This window comes from Hibiscus syriacus, unplaced genomic scaffold (assembly GCF_006381635.1).
Source record: "Hibiscus syriacus cultivar Baekdansim isolate YM2019G1 unplaced genomic scaffold, ASM638163v2 tig00111817_pilon, whole genome shotgun sequence".
In the NCBI taxonomy this organism is placed as follows: Eukaryota; Viridiplantae; Streptophyta; class Magnoliopsida; order Malvales; family Malvaceae; genus Hibiscus; species Hibiscus syriacus.
Genome location: NW_024063188.1, coordinates 314,340 through 333,289, shown reverse-complemented (window position 1 = coordinate 333,289; position 18,950 = coordinate 314,340). Strand labels below are relative to the sequence as shown.

Here is an 18,950-nt window from a genome sequence, read left to right as displayed (position 1 = left end):
TACTAAGTATGTAGTTTACCCAAAAAATGATGTTAATGGGTTAGTGCAAGTAGTTTAGCACAATTAAGTCCAAAGATGCCTCATTTACAAGTTGATTGTTTGAAAAAACAATTATTTGTATATCCATCTTTTGGATAGAGATGAGATTGTGTTACTCAACTTTCAGAATAAATCTTTGCCTTTTACTCTTGATGGGATTAAAGATAAGAAGGAAGAACCAAATTATGCAGAAAATGATCCAATAAAGTTAAAAAAAAGGACCAGATTTTCATTGTCATGCAAACATTCTTATAATACAAGGCAGTGACTGATTTCCTAATGGCTTATTGTAAAATGCAGATCAACAAAGTGATCCTATTCAAGGCAAACTGTTCCTCCATTGTTGCTGCTATCTTCTATTCATTGTTGGTTGTTCTCAAGGGCCACAATGCGCCTCTGTATCTGCATCAGGAATTGAAATTTGCTGCGCAAAAGGCAGTATTCATGTCTGATCGAATTGAACGCTTCAACACACCTGCCATACATATACATATACATATACATATACATATTTATCAACTATATGGCCTAATAAAATTAAAGTGAACGCATGGTTCCGAATTCACAAACTCTCACTCTTCCTTGTTCCGGTCATACGAAGCTTGCTGGAGGTTAACACAAGCGAGTTTCATGCGATGCGCACCGATGCTGAGAGACCGAACACAGAAAAATCATTTAAAAAAAAGACCAAGTTTTGAAAATAGCATAAAACAGAACATTTAAGCAAATAGGTGAACATCTATATTACCTTGAGCTGCTTCCTTTAAGTTGATGAACATTAGAATCCAGTTTGCTAAAATCAACGTTCTGATAATTCCTGCAGCAATATGAATTAGTTTTAGGATTACAAAGATCAACTTTCTAACATAAAGTTAAAATGATAACATCAGAGAGACTACAAATATCTGTTCATTTCAGTTATGATCCTCTCTGCATCATTGCAAAACAAAGTGATCACTTCATCCACAAAGTTGGGATTACTGGAATCCTGTAAATCTTGAAGTTGACTAAATTGGTTGTCAAGAACTCCCTGCAAAAAGAAATGAAAATTTCCAACCCATCTTCAGAAAATTGGCAAAACCCTCACAAGTTTTAAACCTTTCAGGAGCACAAGGTCCTTTTCCAAGAAATGAGATCAATAATTACTTTTTTTCTTTGTTACAACTGGAATCTTAAACCTTCCATGAAAGAACCATTAAAATAATGCTTTGTGACAGCGGAAGGAACATAAGAAAGAATTAGCATGGTACCTCATCGAACATAGATTGAACAAAACTCTTGTATTGATTTTTGAGAGCGGCTATAGCCATTTGATTCATTATGAAGATTTAACACCAAACCCCTACTTGAAATGACTCAAAAACTGAAACTACTTTGATTTATATAATGAAGGAGTGCAAGACAACAGAAACTAGTTGGTTTAAATAATGCAGGAAAACAGGAAAACAAACATGCCTGTTTCCAAGCCTAGAAAGAAGGGTGGAATTAGATTAATCTGTTTTTCTCTCTTTTTCAGTGACTTTGGCTTTTTTAGGCTTAATATAAAAATAGGTGCTCAAACTATATGATTTCCCCGTTTAGGTGTCTAAACTATTTTTTCGGTCAATCTAGGTGTCTAACGTTTTCAATGTTACACTTTTAGGTGTCTCGACCTATCAAACGTTAAATTCCGCCGTTAAGTAACGTGTCAAACTCAAATAGTTTTAAAAAAATTATTTTTAAAAAATTATAAAATATAAAATTTTATAAAACGACATGTGTCATTTAACGGTAGATTTTAACAACGGTGACGATCTAGACACCTAAAATTATAACGTTAGAAACATTAGACATCTAGATTGACAAAAAAATAATTCAAGCACCCAAATTCGAAAAGTGTATAGTCCGACCACTTATTTTTTATTAAGCATTTTTCTATTATTTAGTTTCTCCAGAAAGATTTGGTGAGTGCAGTTGCCCACCTTCCCTCTCTCGTGCTTCATCATTGCTTTTCTCCTCACTTTTGTCAACTGGCAATTTGTCAAATCACTTTTCATTCCCATTTAACTAACATCATGTACACCAGTTGACCTTTAACGTTTAGTGTTTTAGTGTTCTTATATTGACATTAATTTTCGTCATTTTTTATATATATCTATATTATATAGTTTGTAAATAGTTTTTAAAAATATGGGTATAATATATAGTTTTTAAAATAGTTTTGAAAATGTATATTATATAGTTTTTAAAATATTTTTAAAAATTATATAATATAGATTTTTAAAACATTTTAGAAAATATATATAATTTTGAAAATAATTTTGAAAATATATATAATATATAATTTTTGAAAAAATATTTTTAAAAACTATAATATAGTTTTAAAACGTTTTTGAAAACTATATAACACAGTTCGAAAATATTTTTTAAAATTATATAATATTGTTTTGGAAATTTTTTTTGAAATATATATATATAGTTTTAAAACAATATTTTTAAAATATTTATATATATATTATATAGTTTTTATTTATGATTTATTTTTATTTATTATTAATTCACCCGTTTTATTTATTATTGTTTTTGTTTTATTTTTTAGGGTCCATCGTTTTGGTCTAACAGGAGTCCAACAGTTGGGCCTGACCCAGCCCAAGGGAGAGTTAGGTTCTCATGTGATTTTCAGTCAAGGCGTCGCACGACCGGGAAATCAGGAGCCAAACGCGAAACGACAGGCCAACATCCCGGGACTGACCCATCCCGGATAACCGGCCACAAATGCACGAACGGCCAACAAATCCCAACCTTTTTGGGATTCACAACGGTCGGTGGGGTTATAAGAACCCACGCCAACACATATCAGGGGAACGCAGGAAGAACCAACAGAAACACATAAGCCATCTAACAGAACCGAGAGAACATCGGCCACGGGAAACCGAGAACCCATAACATCACAAAGACCATCATCAACACAAAACCACTAAAATACCAACAACCGAGAACCCACAAAACAGTAAACAAATCGCCAACAACAAATGTCGAACACAACCAAACACACAAAATCGAAGCATCAACCAAAGGCCTTAGAGAATTATCGGAAAACCAAAGGGCGTCGATTTTAAGGTAAAAAGACCCGAACTTTAGGTGTAGATCTATGTCGTTTGGGGTCCTTCGATCGGGTTTAGAGTGACAAGGCGAGTGTTTCGGGCTAAGTGGTTTTTCTCAACCACAGCCGGCGATGGCTGGCATGACGGAAGGGCCACGGAGCGGTGGTCGATCTTGGCCGACAGTCGGGCTCTAGAGAGAAGCCAGAGAGAAAGCTTTTCTCTCTTTAGTAGAGAGAGTGAAAAGGGAAAAAATGAGAGGGTTGGGTGTTATCTCCCTCTCATACGGGTCTTTTATACGACTGGTGAAACGACGTAGTTTCAGTTGGGGGGTATTTCCGTATTTTTCATGCGGGTAAACTATAGCCGCGGTCCCTATAAGCTGTATCTTCTTCATTTCGGCCATTGAATTTAATGTTTTAATTTGGATTTCGGATTTATTATTTTTTTCATTTTGGTCCTTTTTATTTATTTATTTATTTAATTATTTATTCATTTATATATATATGTATATACTTTTTGGTTTCTTTTTGGTTAATTTTTTTTTCGATTTACAATATTTAATGTTTTATTTCATTTTATTTTTTATTTCAATTTCACTTGGTTTGTTTTATCGTATTTTCATTATCATTTTATATCTATTTAGTTATTTTATTATTATATTATTATTTCTTTTATTTTATTTTTTTCCTTTTTCCTTTTTCCTTTTTCCTTTTTTATTTTATTCCCTCTTTCTTTTTGATTTATCTCTTGGTATCTTATTTATTTACTCACTATTATTATTATATTATTATATTATTATTATTATTATTATTATTATTATTATTATATTATTTTGGATGTATTTAATTTTCATTTATTGTTATTATATTTTAACATTTTCGATTTTTTTAGATTTTCAACCAATCGAAGGTAAACAATTCGAATCGAATACTTTTAAATTTTAATTTTAATTTTTGCAAATAAAGGCAACCGGCAAATTAATTGGTACCGAAGGGCGGTTCAAGGGTGCTAATCCTTCCTTGACGTAACCGACACCGAACCCGACATGTTTTTGGTACAACACAGATCAGGCAAAATGGTGTCCGACCCACCTAATTTGTTTTAAAGTGGTCGGTGGCGACTCTAACCCATTTATTCAAGTCGAAGCCCAATTCCGGGCCCAACCGAAAGACGGTTCCGACAGCTTGGCGACTCTGCTGGGGACAGGTAAGTAAGTCAGGCCGAAATTAATTTCCGATTGTCTTTTTAGTGAAAATTACAAGTTTAATTTTAATTTATTTTATGATTCTTATTATTTATCTTTGATTATTTTTTTCAAATAAATAGTTGTACTAAAGTTTTTTAATGATTTCATATTTTTCAAAATTATCATCTCTAGCTCTATACCCGAGCTCTGAACCCTTTTAAGTGGGGGCGAAAGCGACGCCTTCGTGGGAATTTATTCTCCGTATGGGCCTAGCAAGTAACCTTAGGGGTTCATATACCTTATATCTTCGTGTGAATTTATTCTCCGTATGGACATAAGGGAATGTATCCTCTCGAGTTTAACTTAGTCCACACAAGCCTGTGATGGGTTTAAGACTAAGGGTCTGGCAAACCCAAGGGGGCACCACTAAGGAGAACTCATGTACCTTTTTAGAATCTAAACCGGGAGAGTACAGGGAATTAGAGCCCACCCTAAAATCTCATTCCAAACCCTAGGCTGCTTTGATTTTATTTCCTGCTTTACTTTCTGTTCAAAGCATGCGAACTAGACAAATATGCGGTTAGGATTTGTTTGAAATTAGCATGCGCGATAGAGATCATGTCCGGGTAGGAATTAAAGCATGTAAGGTAGATATCATGTGGGGTAGGATTTTTCATTTTTATTATTGTTTTGATTTACCTCACTAACTCTTTTTATTTTCCTTTATTTTGTTTTCATCATTCGCATCATTTAAAACGAGGTGTTGATCCACCAAAAACGTGTTTGTTAAACATGAATAATTTACATTAATGGACAAAGGGGTTGTAATACAAGAGATGAAGATGCAGGGGACAATCTACAAGGCGACTATGTGTCACATTCAATCCAGAAGACGTGGTGCCCACAATTGAAGAGTATATCACTCTGTAGCATTATAAAGGACTCAGGATGAACCGAGTCTACATCAAGCACAATGAAAGTCTATCTTTAAAAGAACTGACTGGCAAAAGTTGCAAAGCAAAATGAGGATAAGGTTACAGACTCGGACGCTCCTTTCAAAAACTATGAGAATAAGATGGCGAAACTTTAGCTAAGTTGGAGACCATTATTGACGGATTCAAGAAACAAGCCGATAAACTTCAGATGGAGGGCTCCAATGCCGCTTTCGTTAGGAACAGATTCAGCAGGGAGTGGAAGCCGGAGGTGCAGTCCTTCGAGACTTTTTTGGGGCAAACAACTCATCATTTGCACGGTCCTTCTAGAGAAGCTAGAGCGGTTCGACAGGTTATTCAATCGGTGACGGACGAAGGCGGAAGACTAGTCAATGTCAGAAGCTGCCAGAATATTTTTGTCTCTTAAAAGATAAAACACTTTTGTCCCCAATAAGGATTATTTCTAATAACATACACATTTTTGGATTAATGCCTCGAACATTGCATGCATTATGCATCTAGACATTTTGCATTTTGTTATTTTTTTACATTCGCATTAACTAATATATATATGTCTCATCAGAAGGAGCAAATACTGGATACACCTCCTCAAGCATTGGACACACCCCATCCGCATAACACCCGTTTGAAGAAGAAGATGATGGAAGCCAGAATTACACAAATCGAGGAGAATATGTTGAAACTACAGAAAGAGTTAGAAGACAAGATAAACCAGAGCAGTCGAAATACTCTGGAAATAATCATAAAGAACCAAGAGTCCTTGGTTGATCAGATCGTTGCCAAGTTAGTTGGCCTACAACAGACCAGTGCGCCTGGGGCAGGTTCACCGGAAGGGGTAACTATACAACCTACCTCGCAAGTGGTTATCTCACCTGAAATCTTACCAGAACTTCGAGGGATCTCAACTGCTGAAAAGAGAAGCCCTCGTCCTCTGTATTTAACCCTAAGAACAATCTGGGTTATTACCATGTACCGGATTTGGATGAAGAGGACAAAGCGAAGAAGATGGAGGAAAAAATCAAACAATTGGAGGACCAAATGAAAGTAGTTAAAGGAGACCATGACTACCATGAAATCGATGTCGCAGAACTCAGTCTAGTCCCGGACTTAGTTCTTCCTCCGAAATTTAAGTCCCCGGTGTCAACACACCTTTTCGTCCTACTAGGATTCAAACTCCTAAAAATAGGATAGAATTTTGCTAGGATTTAAACTCCTAAAAATAAGATAGAGTTTTACTATTATTTAAACTCCTAAAGATAGGATCCGCAAGCACTATAAATAGCCATTGTAACTCACTATTGTAACACACGATTTACAGACAAATACAGAGGAAAAGACGAAAATACAAAGGCAAAGCTATTGTAAACGATTCGAAGTAATAAAGGTGAAAGCTTTTTTTATCATTCGTTTGTTTCTCTTTACTCTTCACTTGCATGCGTTGTTAATCGTGTTTTCTTTGGAGAACCCCAAAGACAAATGTTTTAGCCGATGACCCAGAGGGAGTTTTTTCGAAACTTTGATTTCAGATCTACGCTCCCTAGAGGCTATTTCGCAAAAACAAATTACATTTTTGGAATGAGAGTACGAAAATCTATCAAAAAATGAAAACTTTTTTATTTTTGCCGGTTTTAATCTTCGATGTTCTTTGACATTTACCCACTTAATTTACATTCCTTTCATTTTAATCCCTTAATTAGTTTTTTTATATATATACATACTTGCTAATTTTTTTTTAATTTATCACTTTTTTAATTTTTCTCTATTTATATACGTTATTTCCCATATATATATATATATTTATTTTCTTTGCATTTTTATTATTACTATTATATTTATTATATTTTTACTATTATATTTCCTTTTATTCTACTTATTTATATATATATGTGTATTTTTTATATTTTATTATTATTATATTTTTTTACTTTCTCTTTCTTTTTATTATTCTTGTATTATTACTTGTATTATTTTTATATTATTTATTTTGTTATATATATATATATATATGTGTGTGTTCTTTTTAAATATTTTAGTTTTTATACCTATTATTAATAAATATTTGATTTTTTTATTTTAAGTGCTATTTTATAATATTATACATATATTTTTCTATTAATTTTCTATTTTTTATTATCATTATATTATATTATTTTATTTTTTTATTGATATTGTTGTTGTTATATATACATTTTACTATTATCATCTATATATATTCTACACAAGTTAATTATATCTACCTACTTTGTCCCCATCCCTCATCATTTTTTCTTCCTGTCAATTATACTTCACCAAACCTTACTTTCTTTTCTTCCTTTTCGGTGTGATTGTCTTTTTAACTACTTATTATCATTTAGTATTGTTACTATATATATATATATATATTGTAATTATCTTTATTTGGTTTTTTTACCATTATATGTGTATATGTTCTTTTCGTCATTTAATTTATTAATTTATATATTTACTTTTTTATTTATTTTATATATATTATTCGTATTTTGTTATTATTATTTTGTTTATTTGTTTTATTTATTTCCTTTTTCTTTTTTTTTTATATATTTTATTATTTATTTTTTTTACTACTATTTTATCTTTGCTTTCTTCATTTTATCATTTTACTTAATTTTTTTCTTTTCTTTTCATTTTAATTTAATTAATTAATTTATTAACATTTTATCTAACATGGCTTTTTTACTTTCTTAAGGGTACATTTTCAATCAATCAAATGTAAGTTTTGGATCGTTATTTTACCTTTCAATTTAAACTTTCAACATTCTTAATTAAGACAACTGGAAATTACATAGTACCGAAAGGGCGGTTCAAGGGTGCTAATTCTTCTTTGACCGTAATCGACTCCCGGATCCGACGTATCACTGGTAAGACGCAGATCAGGTAAGAAATAAGGTATCCGATCAACCCACTTTTCGTAAAGTAAATGATCGATGGCGACTCCCAATCCACATTTTTCAAGTCGAAACCTAATTTCGGGGCCCAACCGAAAGACGGTTGCGACAGCTTGGCGACTCCGCTGGGGACACAGGTAAGTGAGTCAGGCTAAGGTAATTTCCAGTTGTCTTTTTAATGAAAAGGGTAAGTTTAAATTTTAAGGTAACATTTCGATCCTTATTACTTACTTTTGATTATATTTTCGAGTAAATAGTTGTACTGACCGTTTTTAATGATTTCAGCCCTTAAATATTTTTCATCCAAAGGCTCTATACCCGAGCTTCGAACCCTTTTTAAGTGGGGGTGAAAGCGACGCCTTCGTGTGAATTTATTCATCGTATGGGCCTAGCAAGTAACCTTCGGGATTCATATACCTTATGCCTTCGTGTGAATTTATTCTCCGTATGGGCATAAGGGAATGTTTCCTCTCGAGTTTAACTTAGTCCACACAAGCCTGTGATGGGTTTAGGACTAAGGGTCTGGTAAGCCTAATAGGGCACCGGCAAGGAGAACTCGAGTACCTTTTTTTAGAACCTAAACCCGGAGACTACAAGAAGTTAGGGCCCACCCAAAAACCTCGTTTTAAACCCTAGGATGCCAAAATTATTTTCTGCTTTACTTTCTGTTCAAAACATGTGAACTAGAAATTTATGTGGTTAGGACTTGTTCAAAATCAACTTGCGGGATAGAGATCATGTACGGGTATGAATAATAAGCATGTGGGGTAGATATCATGTGGGGTAGGACTTTTATTTTCATGATTGCTTTGATTATTATCTTTACCTTACTAACTCTTTTCATTTTTTCCCTCTCTTTTATTTTATTTCCATCATTTGCATCATTTAAAAGATGTGTTGATCCACCAAAAAAACGTGTTCGTTAACCATAAATAATCTGCATTAATGGACAAAGGTGTTGTAATACAGGAGATTAAAAACCCCGAGGTACGACTATGGTCCGAGAAGACTCAGAAAGAAAAGGGAGACAATCTTCAAGGAAGTTATGTGTCAGAGCTTGTTAGCTATGCCTCTATCAGCCTAAAACAGAATAATGTGCAAGAACTTCAAGACATCTGGGACAGTTGGAAGAATGATCGAAAACAGAAGTTCAGTCAGCGGTATGGTGACATTGCACTTTTGCTTAATGTTAAGACCGGTGAGCCCTTAATTAGAGCCTTGGTTCAATTCTGGAACCCATGATACAATTACTTCATTTTTAACCAAGAGGACATGGTACCTACCATCGAGGAGTATACTACACTATTGCACTGTGAAAGCATTAAACTGGAGCGAGCCTACATCAAACACATCAAGAGTCAGCCTTTCAAGAACAGACTGGCTAAGATTGCAAGAGTTAATGAAAAGTAGGTGACTGACCAACTCCGAAACAAAGGTAACGGGTAAGGAATTCAGTGGATCCATATAAGGAAACTAATGAATGACCACCATGATGAATGGAGGACTATAGACCTTTTTTGCACTAGGTCTGTATGGCTTGATCATCTTTCCGAAGATTTTAGGATGCATTGACGTAGCCGTGGTGGAACTGTTTGAGCAACTTCCGAAACAAGTCAACCCAGCACCAACCATCTTAGCCGAGACCTTTCGGTCTCTCAACCATTGCCGAAGAGCTGGCAGAGGTAGATTCATTGGATGTGTTCAGCTCCTTCAAGTCTGGATTCACAACCACTTCTGAAAGACTAATTGGGTTGCCTACCATCGATTTAGCACTACGTATTCACCTTTGAGAGAGTTCATCACCATGAAATGGCATGAAGGAACTTCAAAAGAGAAGTGGATGAAAGTCTTCACTCATCTATCAAGACCGAGATATTACTTGGAGAGCCCTCTGGTTGTTCCTCAGTGTCGTTCTTTTCCAATGTGGGGACTCTGACACTATGACCTTACCTGAACTTTGGGATGCAGTTGGGTATGCTCTATTGTTAGCACTTAGACATTATGGGGCACGTCAGTTTGTCCCAGCAACATGCGGACTAGCTAAATCGGAGTTTGAGTATCACGGTGACAACTATAAGAAGATGATCAAGGAAGCAATTGATTCTTGGAAGAAAGTATTCCGGATAGATGTTGCAGCTGCCAGAAACATGCTTACTCCGGCCTATGTGGAGTGGCGAAGATTGAGAAAAAATGACAATATCCCGGTACCAGACTGTGAGGACACCTGAACCCTAGAAGAACATCTCAGACCCGTCTTTTCTAAACTTGAGATAGCCAAGATAGAGTTTGAAGCTGTGAATAACGAGCTGAAGCATAGGGTAAAGGAGCTTGAAGCTGAGCGCTATCAGTGGAAGCTAGATGTCGACTCTCAAAAAGATCGAGCAGATAAACTTGAAAAAGAACAGAAAAAAGTCTGTTTTGAGCTCGAAGACTTGAGAAATGGGTATCAAGATAAAGTCAAGGATAACTCCAAGTTGAAAGTGGCTTCTGAATACTGGAAAGACGAAGCTCATAGCGTGAAAAGAAAGTTCGAAGGGCCTGATGAGAGAGCTTGGAAGGAACAGATGAAGACTGCCCAGAGGCGCTTAGCAGACAGTCAGCATCAAAACCAATGCTTGAGAATCCAGATGGCTAATCTGGAGAAACAACATGAGAGAGATGAAAAAACAATAGCCGAGTTAGAAGCTATTATAGATGGGTTCAAGAAGAAAGTGAGCGAGCTTCAGATAGTTCTCTTCGACGGAGGTTTACAGTGGCGTTTCCGTTGGGAGCAAGCACAACAAAGGGTGAAGGCCAGAGACGCAGTCATCCGAGACTTCCTGGATCAAGTACAAAAGGCAGCTCGTCATCTATCTACACGGCCTGGCAAGGGAAGCTGGAATGGTCTGACAAGGCATACAACCAATGATAGATGAAGACAGAAGACTTGTCAATCTACTAGAAGCTGTTCGAGTTTTAGAGGATTTAGTCCGAATGTACCTTTGATCGTTTTTATGTCTCTTACAAGATAAAACATTTTTGTCTAAGTAAAGATTATTTATAATAATGGACAATTTTCTGGATCAATGCCTCGAACATTTCATGCATTTTGCATTTTTGCCTTTTTGCATCTTCATCTACATTTTCAAGCATTTTCACAAACATGAAATTAAGTCATGAAGGACTCGATGAAGTGGATTTAACCATATGGAAGCAAGATTGTAACATTAAAGAGCCTAATCAGCTGATGGTAGGACAAAGCCGGCCAGGATGATCTAAGAAAAGAATTCTCATATCCTAAGGACTACGATGTTGAAGCTGTTAGGTGTTACCACATAAGAAGCCCCAAATATTCCTCTAAGAACTATAAGACGCTGAAGCGCAAGATCCAAAACCTGATGGATTCAGGGGCATAAACGGTCGAAGAAGGGGGCATGACATATACCATTTGCACTTAGAGGATTGTTTTGTTTAAACACGTCTCTAATCTTTCATCGTTTGCTTAATGTTTTAAAGGATTGAATTTATGCTACTTTCTAAGGTGGAGCAACTGAACAAATTCTAATCTTTAGTTCTTCGAATATTAAATGAATTAATGATTCTTTTAATTCTTCAAGAATTATATATTTTTGACATATGGCAAGGTTAGACTTTTCTTATCCTGTCTCAAACCCCAAAACAAATACCTTGATTCTTTACCCAAAATAACTAATGGTCATTACCAAAAAGACCAAATTTTGACATTACCTCCCTTTGAAATTCTTGAACATTACCTTTATCTTTTTGATACACCCACACCTTTCTTTGAGTCAATAAGATCACATCACTATCTTTTTTAGACTCAAAAATAACCTTTCTTACCATTAAAACCCAAGGCATTGAGTTCATTTTAACATGAGCATTCTTCTAAAGAACCAACTTGGGGTATCTCGCGGGGAGCCTGAACATTGAGACATCTGGAAAAAAAAAGAAAAAATTCATTCGAAATAATTCTATCATGCATTAATTACACTGTTTTTATGTGAATAGAATTAATCTTGAAAATCTATCCCCCTGGGGATACCTCTTCTATGAAGATTTACATGTATGAAATGATGAACGGCTTTCTTTCTTTATCCCTTCACAACAGGAGAAAAAATATATCCCTTGTGTCCCCTTTTGAGCCTGTAGTATTTTTCTTCTGATTCAACCCTAACCAAGGATCACCCTCCACACTGGGGGGCAAGGTGGAAGAAATATGCTCACATGAGCGAAGACATTGATTCAGATGAGATACCAAAAGGTGGACCAAATGGCAAGTGCGAAGATCCAATCAAGAACAAAAAAGAAAAAAAGCAAAAAAACAAAAAAAAAACAAAGAAAGAAGAGAAACAAGAACAAAAATCAAAAAGAAAAAGGGACAAAAAACACATGCAAAGATTCCCTAAAAAAAATGGCACATCAAGCTTCAAACTATGAGATTGATAAAGCACAATCATTCCCAAATCACTGAATCACTTCACTCGAAGATAATAGAGCATCAAGAGAGAGAAATTTTGAGCAGGACATGATTGAAGGCATCAGAATGAATTGATCATTTGTTCAACACCCTGAAACACTTGTTTGGGCCTATTTATCCTTTTTTTCATAACCATGAACCTTGACCTACATTACGTGCCTTAAAAGTCCCTTCTAATCATACATGGATTTCTAAACATAAGAGATTATCTTCAGATTTCATCCCGCCCATCAGGATTAATATTTGTTTGCAAAAAACAATGTAATTAATGCATGGTAGAGAAAAATAACAAAGGGGGGTTCAAACGTAAATCCTGAATAACGTCTTGAAACCAAAGGAGGGTTCGAGTTGAAAACCTGAAAAGGCGGCTCGAATATAAAAATTGTGCAACTGAGGCGATCACACAAATTCCTTGATATGACATCACACAACCCGAGTGTGACCACGAAGGTTGGGAGTCAGAGAACACTTCCAGTAGAGGAGCATGCAAGCTACCCCATCAAACCGTTGAGCATCAAATGCCAAACCTATGAGCATCAAATGCCAAACCTTTGAGCATCAAATGCCAAACCTTTGACCAAACATAATAACCTGAGATTTTTTTTTATCCTTTCCTTACTTAACCACTTCCAAAAAATAGCTTTGATCTTGGCACTTGTCAAATAGCTATAATTCATTGAAGGATTAACAATATAATTAATTCTTTGATATCCGATGAACTCTAGTTTATGATTCGTCTCAATTGTAAAACCGTGAAAGTGATAATATTTTCAAAACTTTGGATCAAACATTTTTCAAAACTCTTTTAATTGATATTTTCATAACTTTGAAAATAAAAGAGAAAGAAAAACATTTTTTTCAAACAAGACAGTCTCTCTAGAGTGGATCTTGGTAAATGACATGTGACTTTTAGACACAAAACTCATGCTCAGAATCAATACTGAAGCAAGAAATGAGGAACATTTGGGGTATCTTTGAAGATTCAACATCAAATATTGGGGTATTTTTGGATTCAACATCCTAATGCAAATTATCAGACCTTTTTCAGGAGATAAAATATAACCAATTCATGTTAAATGCATCTTATGCATACATTTTAGAGCATCATATTTATCATTTTCCACATACATAATTTTTTACAGCTTTTAGAGTCAAGTTTCGACTTCAAGACGAAGGATACTCGATTCAAAAGCACCTTTAAAGATTCATGTTGGTTGCTTAACTCAGCAACAAGAAGCTACACTTCGACCAACTCGACAGATTGAAAGTTTCTCTCGAACTCACAATTTGCTCGAGAGTAGATTTCAACTTCACAACGAAGGATATCTTGCTCAAAGTCAAACATCCACGATTTAAAATCCACGACGGAGGATATCGTGCCAACTCAAGACAACACAAGTTCAACTTCACAATGAAGGACCGCTGGTTGTCAACAAACAACTTCTCAATTTCAGAGCCAATTTCAACTTCACAACTAAGAATTGGACTCCAGATAACGCAAGTTTAACTTCACGACGAAGGAACCACTGGTTGTCAATAAACAATTTCTCAATTTCAGAGCCAATTTCAACTTTACAGCGAAGAATATTGGACTCCAGACAACGCAAGTTCAACTTCACAACGAAGGGACCGCTGATTGTCAACAAACGACTTCTCAATTTCAGAGCCAATTTCAACTTCACAACGAAGGATATTGGACTCCAGACAACGCAAGTTCAACTTCACGACGAAGGGACCGCTGGTTGTCAATAAACTATTTCCCAATTTCAGAGCCAATTTCAACTTCACAGCGAAGGATATTGGACTCAAGACAACGCAAGTTCAACTTCACGACGAAGGGACCGCTGGTTGTCAATAAACAACTTCCCAATTTCAGAGCCAATTTCAACTTCACAGCGAAGGATATTGGACTCCAGACAACGCAAGTTCAACTTTACGACGAAGGGACGCTGGTTGTCAAACAACATCTCAATTTCAGAGCCAATTTCAACTTTACAACGAAGGATATTGGACTCCAGACAACACAAGTTCAACTTCACGACGAAGGACCGCTGGTTGTCAATAAATAATTTTCCAATTTCAGAGCCAATTTCAACTTCACACGTAGGATATTGGACTAGACAACACAAGTTCAACTTCACGACGAAGGGACCGCTGGTTGTCAATAAATAACTTCCCAATTTCAGAGCCAATTTCAACTTCACAGCGAAGGATATTGGACTCCAGACAATGCAAGTTCAACTTCACGACGAAGGGACCGCTGGTTGTCAACAAACAACTTCCCAATTTCAGAGCCAATTTTAACTTCACAGCGAAGGATATTGGACTCCAGACAACGCAAGTTCAACTTCACGACGAAGGGACCGCTGGTTGTCAACAAACAACTTCTCAATTTTAGAGCCAATTTCAACTTCACAACGAAGGATATTGGACTCCAGACAACGCAAGTTCAACTTCACGATCAAGGGACCGCTGGTTGTCAACAAACAATTTCCCAATTTCAGAGCCAATTTCAACTTCACAGCGAAGGATATTGGACTCAAGACAACGCAAGTTCAACTTCACGATGAAGGGACCGCTGGTTGTCAATAAACAACTTCCAATTTCAGAGCCAATTTCAACTTCACAGTGAAGGATATTGGACTCCAGACAACGCAAGTTCAACTTCATGACGAAGGGACCGCTGGTTGTCAATAACTTCTCAATTTAGAGCCAAATTCAACTTCACAACGAAGGATATTGGACTCCAGACAACGCAAGTTCAACTTCACGACGAAGGGACGCTGGTTGTCAATAAACAATTTCCCAATTTCAGAGCCAATTTCAACTTCTCGTAGGATATTGGACCAAGACAACGCAAGTTCAACTTCACGACGAAGGGACCGCTGGTTGTCAAAAACAACTTCCCAATTTCAGAGCCAATTTCAACTTCTCAAAGGATCTTGGACCAAGACAACACAAGCTCAACTTCACGACGAAGGGACCGCTGGTTGTCAACAAACAATTTCCCAATTTCGGAGCCAATTTCAACTTCACAACAAGGATATTGGACTCAAAACAACACAAGTTCAACTTCACAACGAAGGACGGTTGGTTGTCACAACTTCCCAGTTCCAGAGCCAATTTCAACTTCACGACGAGGAATTGGACTCAAAACAATGCTACTTTACTTGGATTTCAACTTACGACGAAGGATATCCAACTCAAAGAAGAAGTATCTGTCAACAAAGACCTTCGAGTTCGACTACGCTCAGCTCAAGGCACATCATTTACAGCATAACCCAAGGCTAGAAGGGTTATCTGCCATCAAAATTGTCGAGTTCGATTCCATTCAGCTCGATGACACATCAATTGCACTACTTTCCAGTTGCAGTCGAGGTTTTCAAGTCGAGAAGAGGACCTGGGTTAACTGTGCTTTAGTGACAAGCAACCATTTTCAAGCAAAAGCTATCTGTCAATGAAGATTTCTGAGTTCGATTCCGATCCAAGGTCTTTAAACCGAGAAGAAGACCGAAGGGCAACGAGAAGCCACGTGCTGATTCAAATTCCGAACTACGGCTTCAATTTCATATCATTTCAAGATGAACTCGGCTTCACGACGTAGGAGTCATCTGTAACTCAATTCGACAGGGAGTTATTGAAACATCAGAGTCAATTTTCAACTCCACCAAACGAAAAGTGTGTCTTTTAATCTTTGCCCTATCCCCGTTACACGACTATGGGCAAAGAGGGGCAGCTGTCAACACACCTTTTCGTCCTACTAGGATTCAAACTCCTAAAAATAGGATAGAATTTTGCTAGGATTTAAACTCCTGAAAATAGGATAGAGTTCTACTATTATTTAAACTCCTAAAGATAGGATCCACAAGCACTATAAATAACCATTGTAACTCACTATTGTAACACACGATTTACAGACAAAATACAAAGGAAAACATGGAAAATACAAAGGCAAAGCTATTGTAAACGATTCGAAGTAATAAAGGTGAAAGCTTTTTTTATCATTCGTTTGTTTCTCTTTACTCTTCACTTGCATGCGTTGTTAATCGTGTTTTCTTTGGAGAACCCCAAAGACAAATGTTTTAGCCGATGACCCAGAGGGAGTTTTTTCGAAACTTTGATTTCAGATCTACGCTCCCTAGAGGCTATTTCGCAAAAACAAATTACATTTTTGGAATGAGAGTACGAAAATCTATCAAAAATGAAAACTTTTTTATTTTTGCCGGTTTTAATCTTCGATGTTCTTTGACATTTACCCACTTAATTTATATTCCTTTCATTTTAATCCCTTAATTAGTTTTATATATATATATATATACATACTTGCTAATTCTATTTTTAATTTATCACTTTTTTAATTTTTCTCTATTTATATACGTTATTACCCATATATATATATTTATTTTCTTTGCATTTTTATTATTACTATTATATTTATTATTATTTTTACTATTATATTTTCATTTTATTTTACTTATTTATATTATATATGTATATTTTTTATATTTTATTATTATTATATTTTTTTACTTTCTCTTTCTTTTTATTATTCTTGTATTATTATTTATTTTTATATTATTTATTTTGTATATATATATATATATATATATATGCGTATGTTCTTTTTAAATATTTTAGTTTTTATACCTATTATTAATAAATATTTGATTTTTTTATTTTAAGTGCTATATTTTATAATATTATACATATATTTTTCTATTAATTTTCTATATTTTTTATTATCATTATATTATATTTATTTTATTTTTTTATTGATATTATTGTTGTTATATATACATTTACTATATATATATATATATATATATATATATATATATTCTACACAAGTTAATTATATCTACCTACTTTGTCCCCCCCCTCATCATTTTTTCTTCCTGTCAATTATACTTCACCAAACCTTACTTTCTTTTCTTCCCTTTTCGGTGTGATTGTCTTTTTTAACTACTTATTATCATTATTAGTATTGTTACTATATATATATATATATTGTAATTATCTTTATTTGGTTTTTACCATTATATGTGTATATGTTCTTTTCGTCATTTAATTTATTAATTTATATATATACTTTTTTATTTATTTTATATATTATTCGTACTTTGTTATTATTATTTTGTTTATTTGTTTTATTTATTTCCTTTTTTTTTTATATATTTTATTATTTGTTTTTTTACTTACTATTTTATCTTTGCTTTCTTCATTTTATCATTTCACTTAATTTGTTTTCTTTTCATTTTAATTTAATTAATTAATTTAATTAATTAATTTATTACCATTTTATCTAACATGGCTTTTTTACTTTCTTAAGGGTACATTTTCAATTAATCAAATGTAAGTTTTGGATCGTTATTTTACCTTTCAATTTAAACTTTCAACATTCTTAATTAAAGACAACTGGAAATTACATAGTACCGAAAGGGCAGTTCAAGGGTGCTAATCCTTCCTTAATCGTAATCGACTCTTGGATCCGACATATCACTGGTATGACGCAGATTAGGTAAGAAATAAGGTATCCGATCAACCCACTTTTCGTAAAGTAAATGATCGGTGGCGACTCCCAATCCACATTTTTCAAGTCAAAACCCAATTCTGGGGCCCAACCGAAAGACGGTTGCGACACCGGAATTCGAGAAGTTTGACGGGAGCAGTTGTCCATCCGCTTACATCATCATGTTCTGCCGAAAGATGACAGGATATGGAGAAAACGACCAACTTCTGATCCACTTCTTCTAGGAGAGTCTGTCGGGCTCAGCCATTCGGTGGTACAACCAGTTAAGCCGATAAAATATCAAGACCTGGAAATACTTGGCCAAGTCATTTATGGAATAATACAAGCATATCAATGACATAAGGCCAGATCAAGTTATGCTACAAAGCATGGAAAAGAAGCATAACGAGAGTTTCAGGCAATACGCACAAAAATGGAGGGATTTGGTGTGCAAGTTCATCCACCGTTGGATGTAAAAGAAACCCGAAAGCTCTTCGTACAGACCCTGATGGCTCCATACTTCGGGCACCTGGTTACGATCACATCAGGAAGTTTGTCAAACTTGGTTATGGCCGGAGAAATGATTGAGTAGGCCATAAAGCAAGGCAAAATTAAGGATGGGGAGGCCAGTAGGAAACCTCCTATACGAGAGCGGGATGGAGAGATTAACAACATCAACCATGCTAGTAAAGGTGTTACGATCTCCAAACCGAAATCAACTGCAGCTGTACCGTTAGGTACTTCTAAACAAGATTCCAGAAAACCAATGAGGGAAAGGGAACATTTCGACCCTATTCTCA

General features: G+C 35.1%; 1 protein-coding gene across 1 annotated transcript; it reads right to left on the bottom strand.

Annotated features, from left to right (window-relative positions):
- Positions 1 to 399: 399 nt before the first annotated feature.
- On the bottom strand, positions 400 to 1,378 carry LOC120171241 (histidine-containing phosphotransfer protein 1-like). The gene is made up of 5 exons (XM_039178978.1): positions 1,290 to 1,378; positions 939 to 1,069; positions 788 to 856; positions 616 to 687; positions 400 to 514 (listed from the first exon to the last, which is right to left on the bottom strand). The coding sequence occupies exons 1-5, from the start codon at positions 1,356 to 1,358 to the stop codon at positions 400 to 402; spliced, it is 456 nt and encodes a 151-aa protein (XP_039034909.1). The 5' UTR covers positions 1,359 to 1,378.
- Between the last annotated feature and the right edge of the window lie 17,572 nt (positions 1,379 to 18,950).

Bases quoted from the DNA above. Each gene is read 5' to 3' on its own strand.
- LOC120171241 (XM_039178978.1), bottom strand. From the start codon at position 1,358: ATGAATCAAATGGCTATAGCCGCTCTCAAAAATCAATACAAGAGTTTT. The intron at 1,070-1,289 runs GTACCATGCTAA...TTCTTTTTGCAG, and splicing joins TTCAATCTATGTTCGATGAG to GGAGTTCTTGACAACCAATT. The intron at 688-787 runs GTAATATAGATG...TCGGTCTCTCAG, and splicing joins CTTAAAGGAAGCAGCTCAAG to CATCGGTGCGCATCGCATGA.